General features: G+C 38.0%; 2 protein-coding genes and 1 long non-coding RNA gene across 7 annotated transcripts in view; 2 read left to right on the top strand and 1 right to left on the bottom strand.

Moving 5' to 3' along the window:
- Window positions 1–1,281: 1,281 nt before the first annotated feature.
- LOC107582040 (prenylated Rab acceptor protein 1-like) lies at window positions 1,282–5,094 on the bottom strand. Of its 4 annotated transcripts, XM_016267742.1 has the most exons (7): window positions 4,977–5,094; window positions 4,601–4,650; window positions 4,360–4,462; window positions 3,859–4,071; window positions 2,207–2,304; window positions 1,972–2,073; window positions 1,282–1,884 (listed from the first exon to the last, which is right to left on the bottom strand). In XM_016267742.1, the coding sequence occupies exons 3-7, from the start codon at window positions 4,428–4,430 to the stop codon at window positions 1,796–1,798; spliced, it is 573 nt and encodes a 190-aa protein (XP_016123228.1). In that variant the 5' UTR covers window positions 4,431–4,462; window positions 4,601–4,650; window positions 4,977–5,094; the 3' UTR covers window positions 1,282–1,795. The 4 variants fall into 4 exon arrangements, with proteins under 4 accessions (XP_016123228.1, XP_016123227.1, XP_016123224.1 ...); XM_016267741.1 differs by lacking the exon at window positions 4,601–4,650 and having other exon boundaries at window positions 4,360–4,469; XM_016267738.1 differs by lacking the exon at window positions 4,601–4,650 and having other exon boundaries at window positions 4,977–5,093.
- A 3,078-nt stretch (window positions 5,095–8,172) lies between these two features.
- The window catches only part of LOC107582037 (DNA-binding death effector domain-containing protein 2-like), a 15,492-nt gene continuing 7,202 nt past the window's right edge, over window positions 8,173–16,462 (top strand). Inside the window, exons 1-4 of one of the 2 annotated variants that reach the window (XM_016267735.1) lie at window positions 8,173–8,252; window positions 8,491–8,981; window positions 9,103–9,213; window positions 10,140–10,268. In XM_016267735.1, the coding sequence (XP_016123221.1) occupies window positions 8,516–8,981; window positions 9,103–9,213; window positions 10,140–10,268 (706 nt within the window). In that variant the 5' untranslated portion in view covers window positions 8,173–8,252; window positions 8,491–8,515. Of the gene's footprint in view, window positions 8,253–8,490; window positions 8,982–9,093; window positions 9,214–10,139; window positions 10,269–16,462 lie in introns of both variants that reach the window. The other variant, XM_016267734.1, reaches the window with a different exon arrangement.
- Window positions 13,569–15,095, top strand: LOC107582038 (uncharacterized). The gene is made up of 2 exons (XR_001608895.1): window positions 13,569–14,168; window positions 15,003–15,095. It is a non-coding gene; the product is annotated as an uncharacterized lncRNA (long non-coding RNA).

Raw genomic sequence — 16,462 nt, 5'->3', positions numbered from 1 at the left:
AAAATCAAGTTACACATACATCACTGGGGTCCCTGGCATCCCAAACGTGAAAATTATCCCTTTAAACAATAACCACAATTACATCTACTTCTCTTAACAATGGCAAACACAGAGAGTGACTATAATATGCTGACCACAGCATTCATCATACATTGATATCACTGCAAACTACGGACTTGCAAAACTGGGCTGCCACACACACACACACACACACATCCCTAAAGTCCCTTGGGAAATTCTGTGGGCTCACTGCAGTGCTCCTCTTTCTTTCCCCCCTCCCTCCTTACTGCACTGCTGTAATGGAATATCGATCGGCTGCTCTTGCCGCAGTGTTTAAAAGGAAAGATAGAGCCCACTCAAGGTCATCACTATGGCAACTTAAAAATGAGATGGACTGTCACTGGTCTGATGTCATGACAGGTCACATAAATTTGTGTGATAAGACAAAAAAAAAAGAGAAGATGGAAAAAAGGCAATAAGTCTAGATATTTTTCTATGAGCAGTCATTAAATAAACATTAGACTTAAAGGTATTGTACAGACTGAGCATTTTATTGCACTTCCCATTCATTGATACAACAGAAGCAAGTTGTAAATAAAAGACAATAAACAAACATTTCCATTAAATTAGAGAACATAAATAAATATATATATATATATATATTTATATACACACAGTACTGTGTAAAAGTCTTAGGCCATTAGTATTTTCAACAACAACAAAAAAATTAAGCAAATTATTTCGGTCATTTGCTGTAGAAATTACTGGCTTAAAATCTTTTTTGTTGTTGTTGTTGGTGAAAATACTAATGGCCCAAGACTTTTTCACAGTAGTGTATAAAAAAAGACTTCCACTGGGAATATTGGCATCAGAAACTGGTTACACTGAATAGCAATAATAAAAAAAATTCTTTGCTGACACATACTGTTATTAAATCATGCATGCGTTAGCTGTCCTCACAAGACTGATATAACAACATATGAGCTAAATATACAAATGATTTTGTAATGACTGGTACCCTATAAATCACACAAACTGTCAAGACGGTACATTGTTGTCTGAATTTTTTTCCTCGCTATTTCGGATGATCCAGCATAACATTTTGATCAAAAGCTATTACTCATATTTGTCCTTTAGTGTGAGAGGATCTTTTAAAAGCATAGCATTAACCCAAAAATCCTGTGATTTACTTGCCCTCACATAATTCCAAGCTTGTATGACATTCTTTCTTCTTCTGTGGATCATAAAAGAAGAAATTCTGAAAAATGTCTCAAGTGTTTATTTGTCCATACATTCAAAGTCAATGGGTTCCAATGTTGTTTTGAACCCAGTTTTCCATTCATTGTGGACAAAAAAAATAAAAATTCTAAGCATTCTTCAAAATCAATTAATTTGAGTTCCACAGAGCAACAAAGAAGTCATACAAGCTGGGAATTTTCATTTTAGGTTGACTTACGCCTTTAAGGATAGTATAAATTGAAATAGTTTTTTCAACTAAATTTGATTTTTTGCTTTGGGTCACAGTCAATTTAGTTTGTGCTTTAAGGATGCTATAGAAATAAATGATGTAACAAATGAACATAATATCCAATAGGTACCAGTAAAGGCATTTGAGGTCTTTCACTGTGCTTGATCTGTTTAGGGACATGTCAGTTTAACAGTCTGTATTTCTTTGCTGGCCAATCTGTGAGCAAACTGATATTGCCAAATTAGTGCAAAAACAATATGCGGCAATATAAACGATGAGGCAAGACGATTTAGGTTAACATGAGCCAAAATGAAAAAGGTGAAAGGTTTAAACAGGTTCCATGAGCAGCTCATCTATGTCAGACGACTCCAGCTCATGAAATGCTGCATGAGACCCGATAACAGCTAGTGTAGCACCTAAATAAGAGAAAAAATCCAAGAGTTTCAGAAGAGCTGTTTGGGGAAAAACACAGAAGTACAATGAGATAAAGGTAAAAATCTTACCTAGTACCCAAAACACAGCAGTTCCTGCACCTGCGAGCCAGAACACAGGGAAGGAAACCCCTCCTGCTAAACCTAACTGGTGTCCCTGAGTCAACTCACGACCTGAGAGAAACAGAAGAGTGTGTTACACACATTACATCAACTATTCAGCCCTTAAACTTCAAGCAAACAAATCAAACGACGCAACTCATACGGCCTCATATATCACCACTAAAACGGCATCTCACTCTCTTACCGAAAACAACCAGCTTCTTTTCCAGTGTTTTCAAGTGAATTATATAGAAGGCACCAGCAAACACTCCCAAAGCAATCAAGAGCATCGGGGAACTGATGCTGGAGGAGAAAAGGAGAGCGAAAACAGTTAACTGGCATTTTATTTGAACATCCTGTGAATGTTTATTCTGTTAAACGCCTTCCAGATGGTTGCGTTTATGTGGACCTTCAGAGAAACTTAAACACACACACCCATGTTGTGTACATAAGACAGAGGCTTGTTGAGCGTTTTTATTTCTACTACAGTGAGTAATATGTCATTTGAAGAAGTTAAAGGGGTCCTATTATGCTCTTTTACAAAGTCTTGATTTTGTTTTGAGGGTGTACTAGAACAGGCTCTCATACTAGGTTGTTCGAGAAACACGTTATTTTTCACATATTTTACATTAATAAAACACCTCTCTCCCCAGTCTGGCATGAGCGGCTCGAATAGTTCCTGTATTACATGAAGGCCCGCTTTCTGAGCTGGGCCAGTGTGTGTTGTGATAGGTTAGCTGGGCCAGTGTGTGCTGTGATTGGTTAGCTGGGCCAGTGTGTGCTGTGATTGGTCAGCTGGGCCAGTGTGTGCTGTGATTGGTCAGCTGGGCCAGTGTGTGCTGTGATTGGTCAGCTGGGCCAGTGTGTGCTGTGATTGGTCAGCTGGGCCAGTGTGTGCTGTGATTGGTCAGCTGGGCCAGTGTGTGCTGTGATTGGTCAGCTGGGCCAGTGTGTGCTGTGATTGGTCAGCTGGGCCAGTGTGTGCTGTGATTGGTCAGCTGGGCCAGTGTGTGCTGTGATTGGTCAGCTGGGCCAGTGTGTGCTGTGATTGGTCAGCTGGGCCAGTGTGTGCTGTGATTGGTCAGCTGGGCCAGTGTGTGCTGTGATTGGTCAGCTGGGCCAGTGTGTGCTGTGATTGGTCAGCTGGGCCAGTGTGTGCTGTGATTGGTCAGCTGGGCCAGTGTGTGCTGTGATTGGTCAGCTGGGCCAGTGTGTGCTGTGATTGGTCAGCTGGGCCAGTGTGTGCTGTGATTGGTCAGCTGGGCCAGTGTGTGCTGTGATTGGTCAGCTGGGCCAGTGTGTGCTGTGATTGGTCAGCTGGGCCAGTGTGTGCTGTGATTGGTTAGCTCGGCACCTGGTCGGGAAATGTCATGCCCCTTACATAGCGCCTGTGAGCTTCGTGTAAATATTGCTCAAAATCAAATAAATTTGAGCGCAATTTAAACCCAGATGATTGTAACCACTTTAAGTTCGTCTGCCTTGGGAAAGCTAGCGTGTCTCCGACATGATAACACTCGTTGTCTTCTCTAGTGCAGCTCAACCAGGTCTCGTCCCATTCGTCCATATTTGTGATAGCACAAATCCCGAAAAATATGCATTGTAGTCCAAACGAGTCGTTCGTTGTAGTTTTTGAAAAGTGATTTCTGTTAAATAAAATATCTCCTTTTGAAGTGGACTTTGAGCTTTGTAGCTTTGCAGATCTTTTTTAAGCTCAAACAGCAACATTACAGACTAACTAAAGTTGAAAAAGTGAAAAAGCATAATAGCACCCCTTTAATTAAAAATAACATCACATAGTTGAATAATAACTCATTTGCATTCAAAATTCTAGATGATTATTAGTAAGCAGTTCCTTACATGCAGTAGAGAATGAGTCCCAAAAAGATGAAGGCGTAGTTGCTGTGAAAGGTGTCCAGATTCCTCACCACACGCTGGCACAGCTCTCCAAAATTCCGAGGTTTGGAGAACTTACGCTGGTCCACAAAGCTGGCCCATGGACGGATGGACTTTCGCCTGCGGTCCACCCAATCCTTAATCACATTCCCAGACAGACCTTTGGGCAGCCACAGCCTGATGTCCAAGACAGACAGGAAAATAGAATTAGCAGAGTAATAATGGTTATACATATAAAAAAATATATAAACATAACTGCATCATAATAACACAATTAAGGGTAATAACGACACGTAAAATATCACATATGTCATTATTTTTTAATTTAGTGTAATTCAAAATAATGACAAACAATAGAAATGAAAGGAAATTAATAACTGTAGATTTATACGACTTAAACATTTTTTGAGCTCTTGAGCATTTACAGATTGTAGTATTTCTGGTGATTGACGGCACTTTACTCACCTCCCCAATACTCCTGCCCCAGGAAGCTGTTCTGCCTCACTGCTGAAGGGGTCACTTGCTTTTCCATCCATCTCAACGTGTCACTTACACACAACTGCTGACACTTTTCTCGTTTTCAATTTTTTATGAAACAATGAAGAAATTAAATAAACATTATTTTTAATAGCTTTCATTATTCCAGCTACTTCGTTTAGAACACTTTCCATCAACTGTGCAGCAAGTTATAAATGTCTTAAATTACATTATGTGCGCTAATGGAAAATCGATGTCACTCATGGGTTGGTACAGAAACTGCATTCACAAAGAGAAAGAATCCGGAAGAACACGTTTGTTAAGCTGCAGCATCACGTCAGATGTGTCCAAAACATATTAAGTTATGAAATATAAGACCATCTAACAACACGATCTTTTTGACGGGTTGGTATAAAAACACTCCACAAAGTTGGTTTCTCAAATCTGTTATGGAACTAAACGCTCTCTCTTAGATCATGTCGATTCCCCCACAGCTATGAAAACCTGATAAAAGTGGGCTTTGACAAGCGACTGTAGAGTTAGATATTATGGCTAAAACGGCGCATTGAGAGGCAAATAAAACCTAAAACAAAAATCATACTCACAGAACTTTCTGTAGCTGTATTCCGTGTGTTGATGTGCGGCGGATATGATGTGTTTAGCCAGCTGGAGTGGCGACGAATCGATCTTCTTCTGCGGTAGTTAATCATGAGCCGAAGTAACGACCGCCACCTAGTGCCAGGGACCAAACCAACAGGACACGCGTATTTTTATTATGAATTATTATGAATTATTATGAATTATTATGAATTATTATTTTATCTAAAAGCCATGACGTCAATTTGTAGGCCAGTTAAAGGAAGGCCTTAGAATACATTTGTTTTTTATTTATTTATAAGTTAATTAAGATCTGTGGATAGAAGAGGACGTTTTGTTCTACAACATTACACACTGCCATACCTCATTTTACTAATTACTAAAATGCATGTTTCATGAACTACAACTACCACAAGAATGCTTAACAAATTGGACAATGGTATTTCTCATAAAGTAACTTGTTAGCAGCCTACGGTAGATAAGTAAGTAAGTATACACTGCTGTTCAAAAGTTTGAGATCAGTAAGATTTTTTGTGTGTGTGTGTTTTAAAGAAGTCTCTTCTGCTCATCGTGGCTGCATTTATTTGACTCAAAATACAGGATATTAATAATAATAATGTAAGATATTATAACAATTTAAAATAATCGTTTTCTATTTTAATATACTTTAAAATATAATTTATTTCTGTGATGCAAAGCTGATTTTGTGTCATCATTACTCCAGTCTTTAGTGTCACATGATCCTTCAGAAATCATTCTAATATGCTGATTTATTATCAATGTTGGAATCAGCTGTGCTGCTTAATATGTTTTTTGAACCTGTGATACTTATTTTCAGGATTATTTGACGAATAAAGTTAAAAAGAACAGCATTTATTTAAAATAGAAATATTTTCTAACAATATAAGTCTTTATTATCACTTTTGATCAATTTAACACATCCTTGCTGAATAAAAGCATTAAAAAAATCAGAAAAGAAAATAATGAAAAACAATTACTGACCTCAAATGTTTCAACGGTTGTGTATATTGTTACAAAATATATATATATTTTTTTTTTTTATAAGATTTTGAATAAATGCTGTTCTTTTTAACTTTTTATTCACCATGTGACACTGAAGACTGGAGTCATGATGCTGAAAATTCAGCTTTGCATCACAGGAATAAATTACATTTTAAAGTATATCAAAATAGAAACCCATTATTTTAAATTGCCATAATAATTCACAATATTACTTTTTTTCCTGTGTTTCTGATCAGATAAATGCAGCCATGATGAGCAGAAGAGACTTCTTTAAAACACATAACAAATCTGCTCCCAAACTTGTCAACGGCAGTATATATATATATATATATATATATAGTTGTGTTCTAATTTCCCTTCCCATTATGGTGACATTTGGCGGACGATATCACATAAACGTGACATGTGACTGGTTTGTCGACAAGGAGCCTCGATCTACAAATCATATGCGAGTGAATTTCCTCCAAATACACATGTAACGATCTACGAATGTGCGGAGATCACAGATCTACGGTGACCGAGAAGTGCAAAACAAATAACAATTCAGAAAACATAACAATTCAGAAAACATAACAATTCAGAAAACATCATAACAAGTCAGAAAACACAATGACAAATTCGAAAACAAAATAACAAGTCAGAAAACAGCGCCATTGGTTTGGGATTGTTCACCGCTGACTGGACGAGACATCTGTTAATCAACATATACAGGGAAGAACCAGCCGAAAAACAGCAGAGTCCTGGTAGAAAGTTCAGAGATGGTATTAAAGTAGCTCAGTTTAAATGTATTGTATGAATTGCCCTTACTATGGAATAAAAAATATGGGGTGTCTATTTACATTTAGTTAAAAGTGGCTGTAAATCATCAGCTCCAGTTGCGCAGATGGATAAGTGCGTGTAGTTGGCTTTTTGACGCAATCGACCCGGGTTCAATCCCGCCTTTTGCCGAACTTTTTTTCCCTCCCTTTTCAAATCTCGTATCACATCGTAAATTTTACAACGTAAAATTAAGGAAATAATCAAAAAGTTGAAAATAAAGTATCGGGTAGGGTTAGGGTAGGTGTAGGGAGGGCTTTATTGTACCAATAAGGTGGCATCCATTTAATAATTAAAATTATAATTTACACTCAATACGTTATTATTGCATACTGTTTTATAATGTACTACAATGCTGAAGTGCAGATAATTGCCACTATGTGCAACAAGTAGTATACTTGATAGTAGAAATCCTGCTATTTTAACATAGTGAAAATAGGTATTTGCACTTAGTAGCAGAGGTAAGTAATCCCAAACCAATGGCGCTGTCTCAAACTATACCTAACTCTTCCGGTTTGTCTGATTTGTCATTGTGTTTTCTGATTTGTTCATTTGTTTTCGGATTTGTCGTTGTGTTTTCTGACTTGTTATTTTGTTTTCGAATTTGTCATTGTGTTTTCTGAATTGTTGTTGTGCTTTCTGAAATGTTATTCTGTTTTTTAGACTTGCATTTGCGTTTGTAATTTGTAATTTTGTTTTCAGAATTGTGATTTGTTTAGCACTTCTCGGTCACCGTACAGATCAGTCAACAAAACTGGCTAACACGCGAGCGTTGTTTTTGTGGGTGGTGTTTGGAAGGGTTAGAACAAGAGTGTAAACACAATCCAGATCAACAGTTTTGTACAGGTAAGATGCTTGTTGAACCTCAGTTACTGACGTGAAATATGCGTGTTTTTATTCATACGGCAAAATATCAAAACAAATCGAATCAGATCTTGTTGTTTTAAAATATGTTTTGTCCGGGCGCTAATAAAGATGTTGATAACAAGTGGACTCTTGTGCTATGTGTAATCTGTAATAGGTTTTTTTCCCTTTTTTTGTTTTTGTTTTTACATCGAGTGGTTTTGGTGCAGTGTGATGTCAGGGCAGCTCAGAGAAAAATCTAGGCTAGTACTAGAAGCAAAAAAAACAAAAACTAGTACTAGAGGCGGAAGTCCGCTGCAGGAATGCCAGCTGACGCAGCAAACACGAACATTTGAACGTAGTCTTAACCCTCAACCATATAATTCGTTCAAATAATTGAACGGTGTTTTACAGTTAAACATTAATGCACGTTAAACAAAAAAAGACAAGGGAGTCGAGTTTGCACTGCGATATATTTGAGAACACGTGACCCTGCTCGACCGCAAGAGGAACGTTTGACAGCAGTTGTTAGAGCGGACGGACGGGTCACCTCAGAAACGCTTTTCGGACCAACATAACTGCGTTGTTTCCACTACGACCATGTAAATATCTTTCTATGTTGTTTTTATACCAATTGTAGACACAAAAGCTGGATTTGAATGGTTTCTAGAACTATATTTTAACCTACAGTCGATCCTCATAGTTAGCTCGTTGGCTAACATGTAACGTTACAGACTGAACCGCTCTGCACTGTGTTCTTTGTATTGTTAATATTTATATATATATAATTAACCAGTACCAAACTCACATTTGATGTGTATTCGTGTTCTTCTTTACCAGACACATTTGGACATTTGAAGGGACCATGGCTTCAACGAAATGCACGAGATATTCCCTGTACTGGGAGGAGACTGAGTGCCTCAGCTACTATGAGATGCTGTCCCTCCATGAGATCTTTGAAATCGTGGGCTCCCAACTCACAGAGACTGATGTCGAGGTTTTGTCCTTTCTCCTCGATGAAGCTTATCCTGGAAAACATCCCCTCGATCCAGAGGGATGGACTGATGAGTTACCTCCAGGGCCTGATGGGTCTTCACAGGGTAATTCTCCATGTCCTCGGCTTCTGAAAACATGGCGAAGAATACAGCCACAGAATGAGCCTTGCCCCATTACTGGTCGCCACAGACCCAAGAGTGGCGTTGAACTGCTGTTGGAGTTGGAGAGGCGGGGATACTTGAGCGAAGGAAACCTCAAACCTTTATTGCAGTTGCTGCGAATTCTGACACGACATGATGTCCTGCCTTTTGTCGCACAAAAGAAGAGAAGAACAGGTGAGCATCAGCTGTAAAATAACATTAGACAGTAATGGAAAGACATGATGCTGTTGTTTTTCAATCAATAATGTTTATGGTCAGATACTGATGTGTCACCTGTTCTTGTTACTGTCTCCAGAGCGAGAGAAGATAGAATACCAAGCAGTGGATACCAGCGGGGACACACAGTTCAGTTCAAACACAGATATACCATCCTTGGAAAACACACAAGACCACCAGTGGAGAGCAGGTGAGAAGAGATTTCCGCTAAAAGCTCAGCACATTAATTTATTAAATGTTTTTTTCTTTTATGCTATTGTTTGTTAAAAAGTGTTGTCTCTATATTTTTCCACACTTTTTGGAAATATTAGATAATATCCACCTTATTTTGCAATGTGGAAGTGAGCTGTTTTCTGTGAATATACAGAACTTCTGATTCATTGGCCGCTATGAGTAAATAGTAGGGCTGCACGATAAATCGTATGCGATATTTAACGCGCATCTTATCAGTAAAGCCGGTTCTGTAATCAGTGGTAAATCTCAATTTTTTGCGCGGCTCATCAGTGAACAACGGCTCTGTGTAGTTAATGCTGCTCAATGTGAAAACACGCACGTGATGGAGATTTACCGCTGATTACAGAACCGGCTTTCTGACAAGATGCGCATTAAATATCGCATGCGATTTATCGTGCAGCCCTAGTAAATGGTATTACTATTGCACTACAGTAAAGGATATTTAATCATTTTCGTTTATGCACCAATGTAACAATGCATAGTAGTGCTGCTGTATAATTTCAATAAAACATTTAAATATATGAAAAATATAAAAGTCTCCACATGATCTTAGTGATGAAACAAATTGTTGAATCGAGTTTTGAATAAATTCTGAATAAAACTGATGAACAGAAATAAATTGAATTTACCATGCTGTTTTTGCTACTTACGTTGTAGTCTTGATTAAACTAGTCGCAAGGGTAGCCAGTTGACACCATTTGTAGGACATTAAGCATAAAGCTTGTTAAAATAATTCACCTTATTGCTTAATTTTAAATATTTTAGTAAAATCATAAGGAATACATTTTTAATGTTAATGTTTAATGTAATATTACGTTAATGTTTAATGTAATATTTGCTCAGACCTAGTTGTTGTGTATTAATTTATGTTTGCTATGTTAGGGACTGGCTCTTCCATGACAACAACCACCCCTGTCCGACAGAAGCGAGGTAGAGGTTACCACTGGAGCAGAAAATCTAGGGGCAAGCCTGAAATCCAGCCTCAACCAACACCCAACAAAGTGACCTGCGGTAAGGTCACTTTCTGTTGTCGTTGTTACACTTCTTCTGTTGTTTAGTCTCTCTTACTAGTATTTTTTTAATCATATGAATCTCTTTTCCTTTCCATTTCTCTCTCCTTTTGTTTGATTTGATCTATAAAACGCTCCCCAGCTGAGTGTACCTTAGTGCTCCATAGCCCTGGGCGATAAAACGGTATCGATATTTATCGACAGTACACCTTCTTCGATAACGATAGACATTTTTTTCGATATAGGCAGGTGCTATGAGTGATGTAGATGGCACACACAAACACGAACACATGCTGAAATGAGTGCTGTGCCTGCCTGTGATGAGGAGATTGTGAATAAATAATGAATATTAGTTGAATTTAAAATAAGCATTTACATTTGAATGTTAGGAGTGCGTCACGGAGCGTCATCAGTGGCGCACGAGATGCGGTGATGATGTAAGTGACGTCGTTGCATTTTAATGTTTAGTTAGTCTAGCCCACGAGATGCGCCGCTGCTGCGTTATTCAAAATATTAGAGAAATATAGAAGCTCAATGCGGAGAAGATCTTGATTAGGTTAAAACCGAAAACAAGCCATTCACACAACGCATAATCAGCGCATTTTTTAGGTGGACAAATACGACTGCTGCACTCCTGTCACACAAGAGATGTATAGAAAGCCATGCAAAGTTAAAACAGTTTAAACTTTTAGAAAACGCGTCACGAATTTGTGGAGGTTTCACTGCGTCTCATATGTTTTTAAATGCAATCTGTGTGAATGGCGTTTCGGCTCTTTGAATTAAGCAATGCATAAATACATGATGCTGTTTTGTTCATTATTGTTTATGCAATTTACAAAATTATATTTGATTTTTTTGAGTTAATTTAGACGTAATGCACTTTTATTATGGAGTTACTTCCTTGCGTTGACAATTTAAATGTTGCATTATTTTGCTCATTGTGCCCTCCTGTGGCCTCGGGAGACAAGACAAAAGTTTCTTTAAAGGAACACTCCACTATTTTTGAAAATAGGCTCATTTTCCGACTCCCCTAGAGTTAAACAGTTGAGCTTTACCTTTTTTGAATCCATTCAGCCAATCTCCGGGTCTGGCGGTTGCACTTTTAGCTGTAGCTTACATTCTCATTTTTGAGTGAGATGCTAATGGTCTAATTAGATTCAATGATCTATGCTAAGCTGCAGCTCAAAGTGCTACTGCCAGACCCGGAGATCGGCTGAATGGATTTGAAAACGGTAAAACTCTACTGTTTAACTCTAGGGGAGTTGAAAAATTTGCCTTTTTTCAAAAATAGTGGAGTGTTCCTTTAAGACCTATTTAATCTGCATATAAAACATTAGAAATGAGATTTGTTTAATTTTTATTTTGTGTTTGATTGTTAAAACAAAAATATTTGTTTGTCTCAATAAATTGTTAATTTAAAAATAGTGGTTAAATTAAAAAATAAATTCTATTGCTCTTTGTTTTATAGAAGGTTATAAAAAATGTCAATAATTATCGATACCGAACGATATGAAACATTATATCGTTGATAAATTTTTTTGCTATATCGCCCAGCCCTAGCGCTCCATTTCTTGACCGTTTATAAATAACCAATCACCCATTCATTAGTCCCTGAACCCCTAATGCTGTCAGAATGAAAGTGAAACTGCCACAAAAGAGGTCCATGTTAAACGTATGTCATCATTCATCCCTTTGTGAATTCCCTGCACTCTGCACTATTATCACTTTGAGTTTCATTCTGACTGGACTCAAAGGCTGCTCACACCAAAGCCTCTTTATGCTTTTGCTAGATGGGAGCTCAGCTGTCCTGCCATCAGGGCATTGCTAAAATCTCTTCAGAACAGAGCACATGAGACACACTGAGTGGCAATAATGGCATAGTAGGTAAGGAAATACCACGATAAAACTGTTTTCTCAAAATTTGCATACAAATATTTGTCAAGAAAGAAGTGATTGTGTGAGGCATTTATTTTCTGTAAGGACTGTTTTTTCTGGGACATTCACATCTCAAAATACCAGGGGCTGCAATTTAGCTTATGCTTCAATTTGCAGTATAGCATTAAAAACCATCCAGGTTTTTCTGTATAATGCTCGTATGGGAGCTGAATGTCTCATAATAACATTTAATACAGATACTTGTGTCCATTGTGATTTTGCAGTAATTTATTAGGGTTTTATCACTATAATAGGTCGTTTTTTCCCCTATGTATCAGTGCAGATACATCTCTTATAATCATTTAAACTGCATGTCCTTACATAATTTTTTCAACCCTTTTTATCTTTGGGTTCACAGTGTATCTTTTGGGGTGCCTAAAAATATTATATATATTTATAGTAGGGCTGGGCGGTATATTGAGTTTGTAAGATTTATCAATATTTTCTTTATAAGCGATTCGATATGAGGCAATACCGTTTTTATTTATATACAGTAGTTTGATACGAGTGCATCTGAAAATATAGCGGAGGACACAGACTGAGCTGCTGCGGAGAAGGTGCATAATCCAATTTGTTCTAAACATATAACAAGCTTCATATTAAGGCCATTAAAAACTGGTAAGACATAGTTTATGATTCTCGCTGTAGTATTGTTGCCGCTGCCGCCATGTCGTGGAAACGCTGTGTTTCGTTGTGAAAGCGAAACTACTTTGTTTGGCCTTCCAAAAGAGGACACAACTAGAAATCAGTGGTTAAGTTGTATTTACAACACTGTTCCAGAACAGTTCAAACCAAATATTAGAGTGTGTGTAGTGCATTTTATGGAGGACTGTTTCCTGAACCTGGGAGAGTAGACTACAATGCCGTCTGTTCTGACTCCCAGCCTGTAAGTACGTTTTCATATTTAAAGGATTTGCCACTGACGAATCAAACGTGAGTTTTGAGCAGTGTAGAGTAGCGCTTGTTGTTTGTCGTTTCTCCAATCACAAATGCAGACATGGTTTTATGTTTACGTGGCGCAACGCAACGTGTAAAAAGACAGTATAAGTCATTATAATCTGTAATTATGTCCCCACTGTATGCAACAAATGCCTCATTTGTAATGGATTTTATTGGTTTTGTCTCGTCGCGCTGGGACACGGCAGCACGGTATGGTAGGGGCATAACATTTCCGTCACATGCTTATGGTATTCGGCCAATCACACCGCACTGGATAGCTGGCCAATCAGAGCACAGCTCGCTTTTCAGAACGCTGAGCTTTGTAAAAATCGACGCGTTTCAGAAAGATGGGGCGTAGAGGAGAAACAATAATGTACAGTATGTGGAAAATGCGTTTTTGAACCTTAAACCGCATAAACACATTGCATTACACCAAATACACACAATAATGTTCTTTTTAGCAACGTCATATGACCCCTTTAAAGCATTGATCGTCTCTTTTCTGTAACTGAGCTTTGATGCAGCCAAAGCTAATCTACTTTCTGCACTGACCTTTTGTTTAGTGAGATGAGAATCCTTTGTGCCCTATCTTACTTCACCAGTCCCTTAAACTTTAGGTTACACTGCACTGTGAGCTTTTTTGACCTATAAAACATTCATAAATCAAGCTTCAATCTTATATGGTAAATTTGAATGATTTCTGTTGACTACAAGATCCACCCTGGAGATGTTAGTTATTCAGATTCTGTCATACAACTTCCAACATTACAGTCCTGCTGTGCCATGATTGACCTATGAACTTTCACCTTTGTTTTACACCTGAACTAGCTGAACATGCTGTTTGCTGTGTTGACTCCGCATTTGATCTTGGCAGGTTGACTCAAGATTGAGTAGAAAAAGCAGGAGAATGGATAGTGAAACAGACAGAGCTCACAACAAAAACAAGTGTGTGCTGTCCGCTCTGTCCGATCACACACAGTCAAGACATGTGTGTGCTTTAACTCACGCGCCTGGTCCATGTCCTAAGGTAAAGAACCCCCTTCCTAACTCGCATAGGAGGAGGGGCGAATCTAATACTCTGTTCAAATGTCAGTTTTCAGTTGTTGCTGTCCACTTCCCCAATTACATGTGCTAAACTATTAACTTAATTTGGGAAAAAATAGGAACACAATCCTCTTTGGAGGGGTTGTTGGCCTCAGTGTTTCACAGAACTGACTCATGAAAAAAAGAATTCATGGAAAATTCCTTGGAAATTCCTGGGAGTCCATTGGGTGTGTCCTGTTAATTTGCCTGTAATGCAACATTACATTACATGACTCTATTTCAGCGCAATCTATGTTCAAAAACAAACAATTTAAAAAAACTACAGTTGTTGACCAAACTCAGCCAAAAGCTCAGTTTTGCAATGATTTATCCTTGAAAAATCATCCTCTGTGAACCTTTGCTGGAGCAGTTCTGAGGAAAATGACCCAACAGTTCTTGTTTAGACCCATCCCAGTGTTTTGTATTTGTGTTTAAGTTTTCAGCATTGGAACTTTTAGTTTAAATTTAACAGATACCTTAATTTATTAAATTAAATTCTGCTAGTGTTTTGATTTTTGTAGAATTGAAGTAGACACTGGTTGTAAAGTTAGTAAAATAGTAGTCTGATAAGCTCATTCTCGACCAAAGAGGTTTGATCCTGCAGTCTCCATAGTAATGGATTAGAAAATGTTGCTTTTACACAAAGACAAGAGATTATGCATATGAACTTTGCCTGCTTGACCAAAAAATAAGACACAGCAAAACTGTTGCAACAACATTCATCCAAAACTGCTTGTTTCTCTCTCTCTCTCTTCCTCTCCTTTCTCTATGTCCACAGTTGAAAAACATACTGACTCAAGTGTCAGGAACAAAAACAAGTTGGCCATCCTCACATACTAAGAGAAGGAGAGAATGAAAGAAAAAAAAAAAACTATCAAAAGAAAAGCTTGACCCTGACCTATGTGTGCAGTCGGTCAGCTTTTTGCCCTCATTTCTCTCCCTCCATCTTGGTTTGTTGTTCAGCAGGAAAGAGGGATCGAAATAAGTGTGGAAGCTCTTCACATGGAGCAACACCCCCTAAAATGACGCACAACATTTTTATTTGATTTGTAAAAAAAATAGTTGTTTGTTTGTAAGAAGAAATATGCAACATTTTTAACATGAAATATCTGAATATTTGTGAATACATGTTATTTTTCTGAAATGCTCTGGGATGCACAAAACAAATAATGCTTACAAGGGGGCATTAAATATATTGACAGAAAAACCTCCACTGTACCATTTATTATGGGTACCTTCTGTGTACTGAAACTGGAAGCTGAGAAAAACCAATGTCCTGTATTAGTTTATGTGAGGAGCTCTGATAATGTTTGTTTAATGGAACTAAAAGTGCTCTGTAAATGTGTGCTGTGTTTAAAAGAACGTTAAAGAAGATTTGTGTTTCGAGTCTGCTTTCCAACCTGTGTTACAAATTATATTTGAGAACATTGTTGGGCAGACCAACATGATCTTTTAAATTTAAAGGTGCCATAGAATGGAAAACCGTGACCGTGAGCTTCAAACACCATTGTTTCCTCCTCCTTATGTAAATCTTGTGCATGCAAAACAGGCGAATCAGAACATAACACCGACTGTGCCGTTACAGTCGGGATAACTAATAGTTACGCCCCAACATTTGCATATACCAGCCCATGTTCTATGCCAGCCGCCAGCCGAACCTGCACAGTCGAATCATCTGAAGTTCTGCAGGTATTGTGAAGAAACAAGCGAGGATAATAGCTAAAATGGCAGATCATGGAAATAAATGTTATGTTCCAGGCTGTGCAGGGGATGTGATGTGCAGGGATGGGTTGGTGTCTGTATTCAGAAAGGCACGGAAAACAAATAACTCGTTCTAATAAAATAATGGGAGCCACTAAAGGGACATGGTTAGCCTGTTACATTACAGTACATAAGATTTCACTTATCACATAAACCGAGTAAGGAGAGATGACTGAGGATGATGGCGAATGATTTACAGATCCTGAGCATCACTTACAAGCATCTGATCTTGTAAAATGTGTGGTAAGTACTGCCGCTGTATTTTACACAGCACGTGTGATCGAAAATCTCGAAAGTGAAAGTAAAATTCGATCATGCATTCGAAAGCAGTTTCAATGCCCCGCATATAGCGACACTCTTAAAAATAAAGGTGCTTCAAAAGGTTCTTCAAGCGATGCCATAGAAGAACCATTTTTGGTTCCACAAAGAACCATTCAGTCAAAGGTTCTTTAAAGAACCATCTCTTTCTTACCTTTT

Source organism: Sinocyclocheilus grahami, unplaced genomic scaffold (genome assembly GCF_001515645.1).
Source record: "Sinocyclocheilus grahami isolate Dianchi unplaced genomic scaffold, SAMN03320097.WGS_v1.1 scaffold40.1, whole genome shotgun sequence".
Taxonomy (NCBI): domain Eukaryota; kingdom Metazoa; phylum Chordata; class Actinopteri; order Cypriniformes; family Cyprinidae; genus Sinocyclocheilus; species Sinocyclocheilus grahami.
This window is presented reverse-complemented; position numbering and strand designations above follow the sequence as displayed.

Excerpts from the sequence above, each read along its gene's own strand:
- LOC107582040 (XM_016267742.1), bottom strand. The coding sequence starts at position 4,430 with ATGGATGGAAAAGCAAGTGACCCCTTCAGCAGTGAGGCAGAACAGCTT. Across the intron at positions 2,074-2,206 it reads AAAGAAGCTGGTTGTTTTCG|GTCGTGAGTTGACTCAGGGA; the intron begins GTAAGAGAGTGA and ends TGTTTCTCTCAG. Across the intron at positions 1,885-1,971 it reads TGCTGTGTTTTGGGTACTAG|GTGCTACACTAGCTGTTATC; the intron begins GTAAGATTTTTA and ends TCTCTTATTTAG.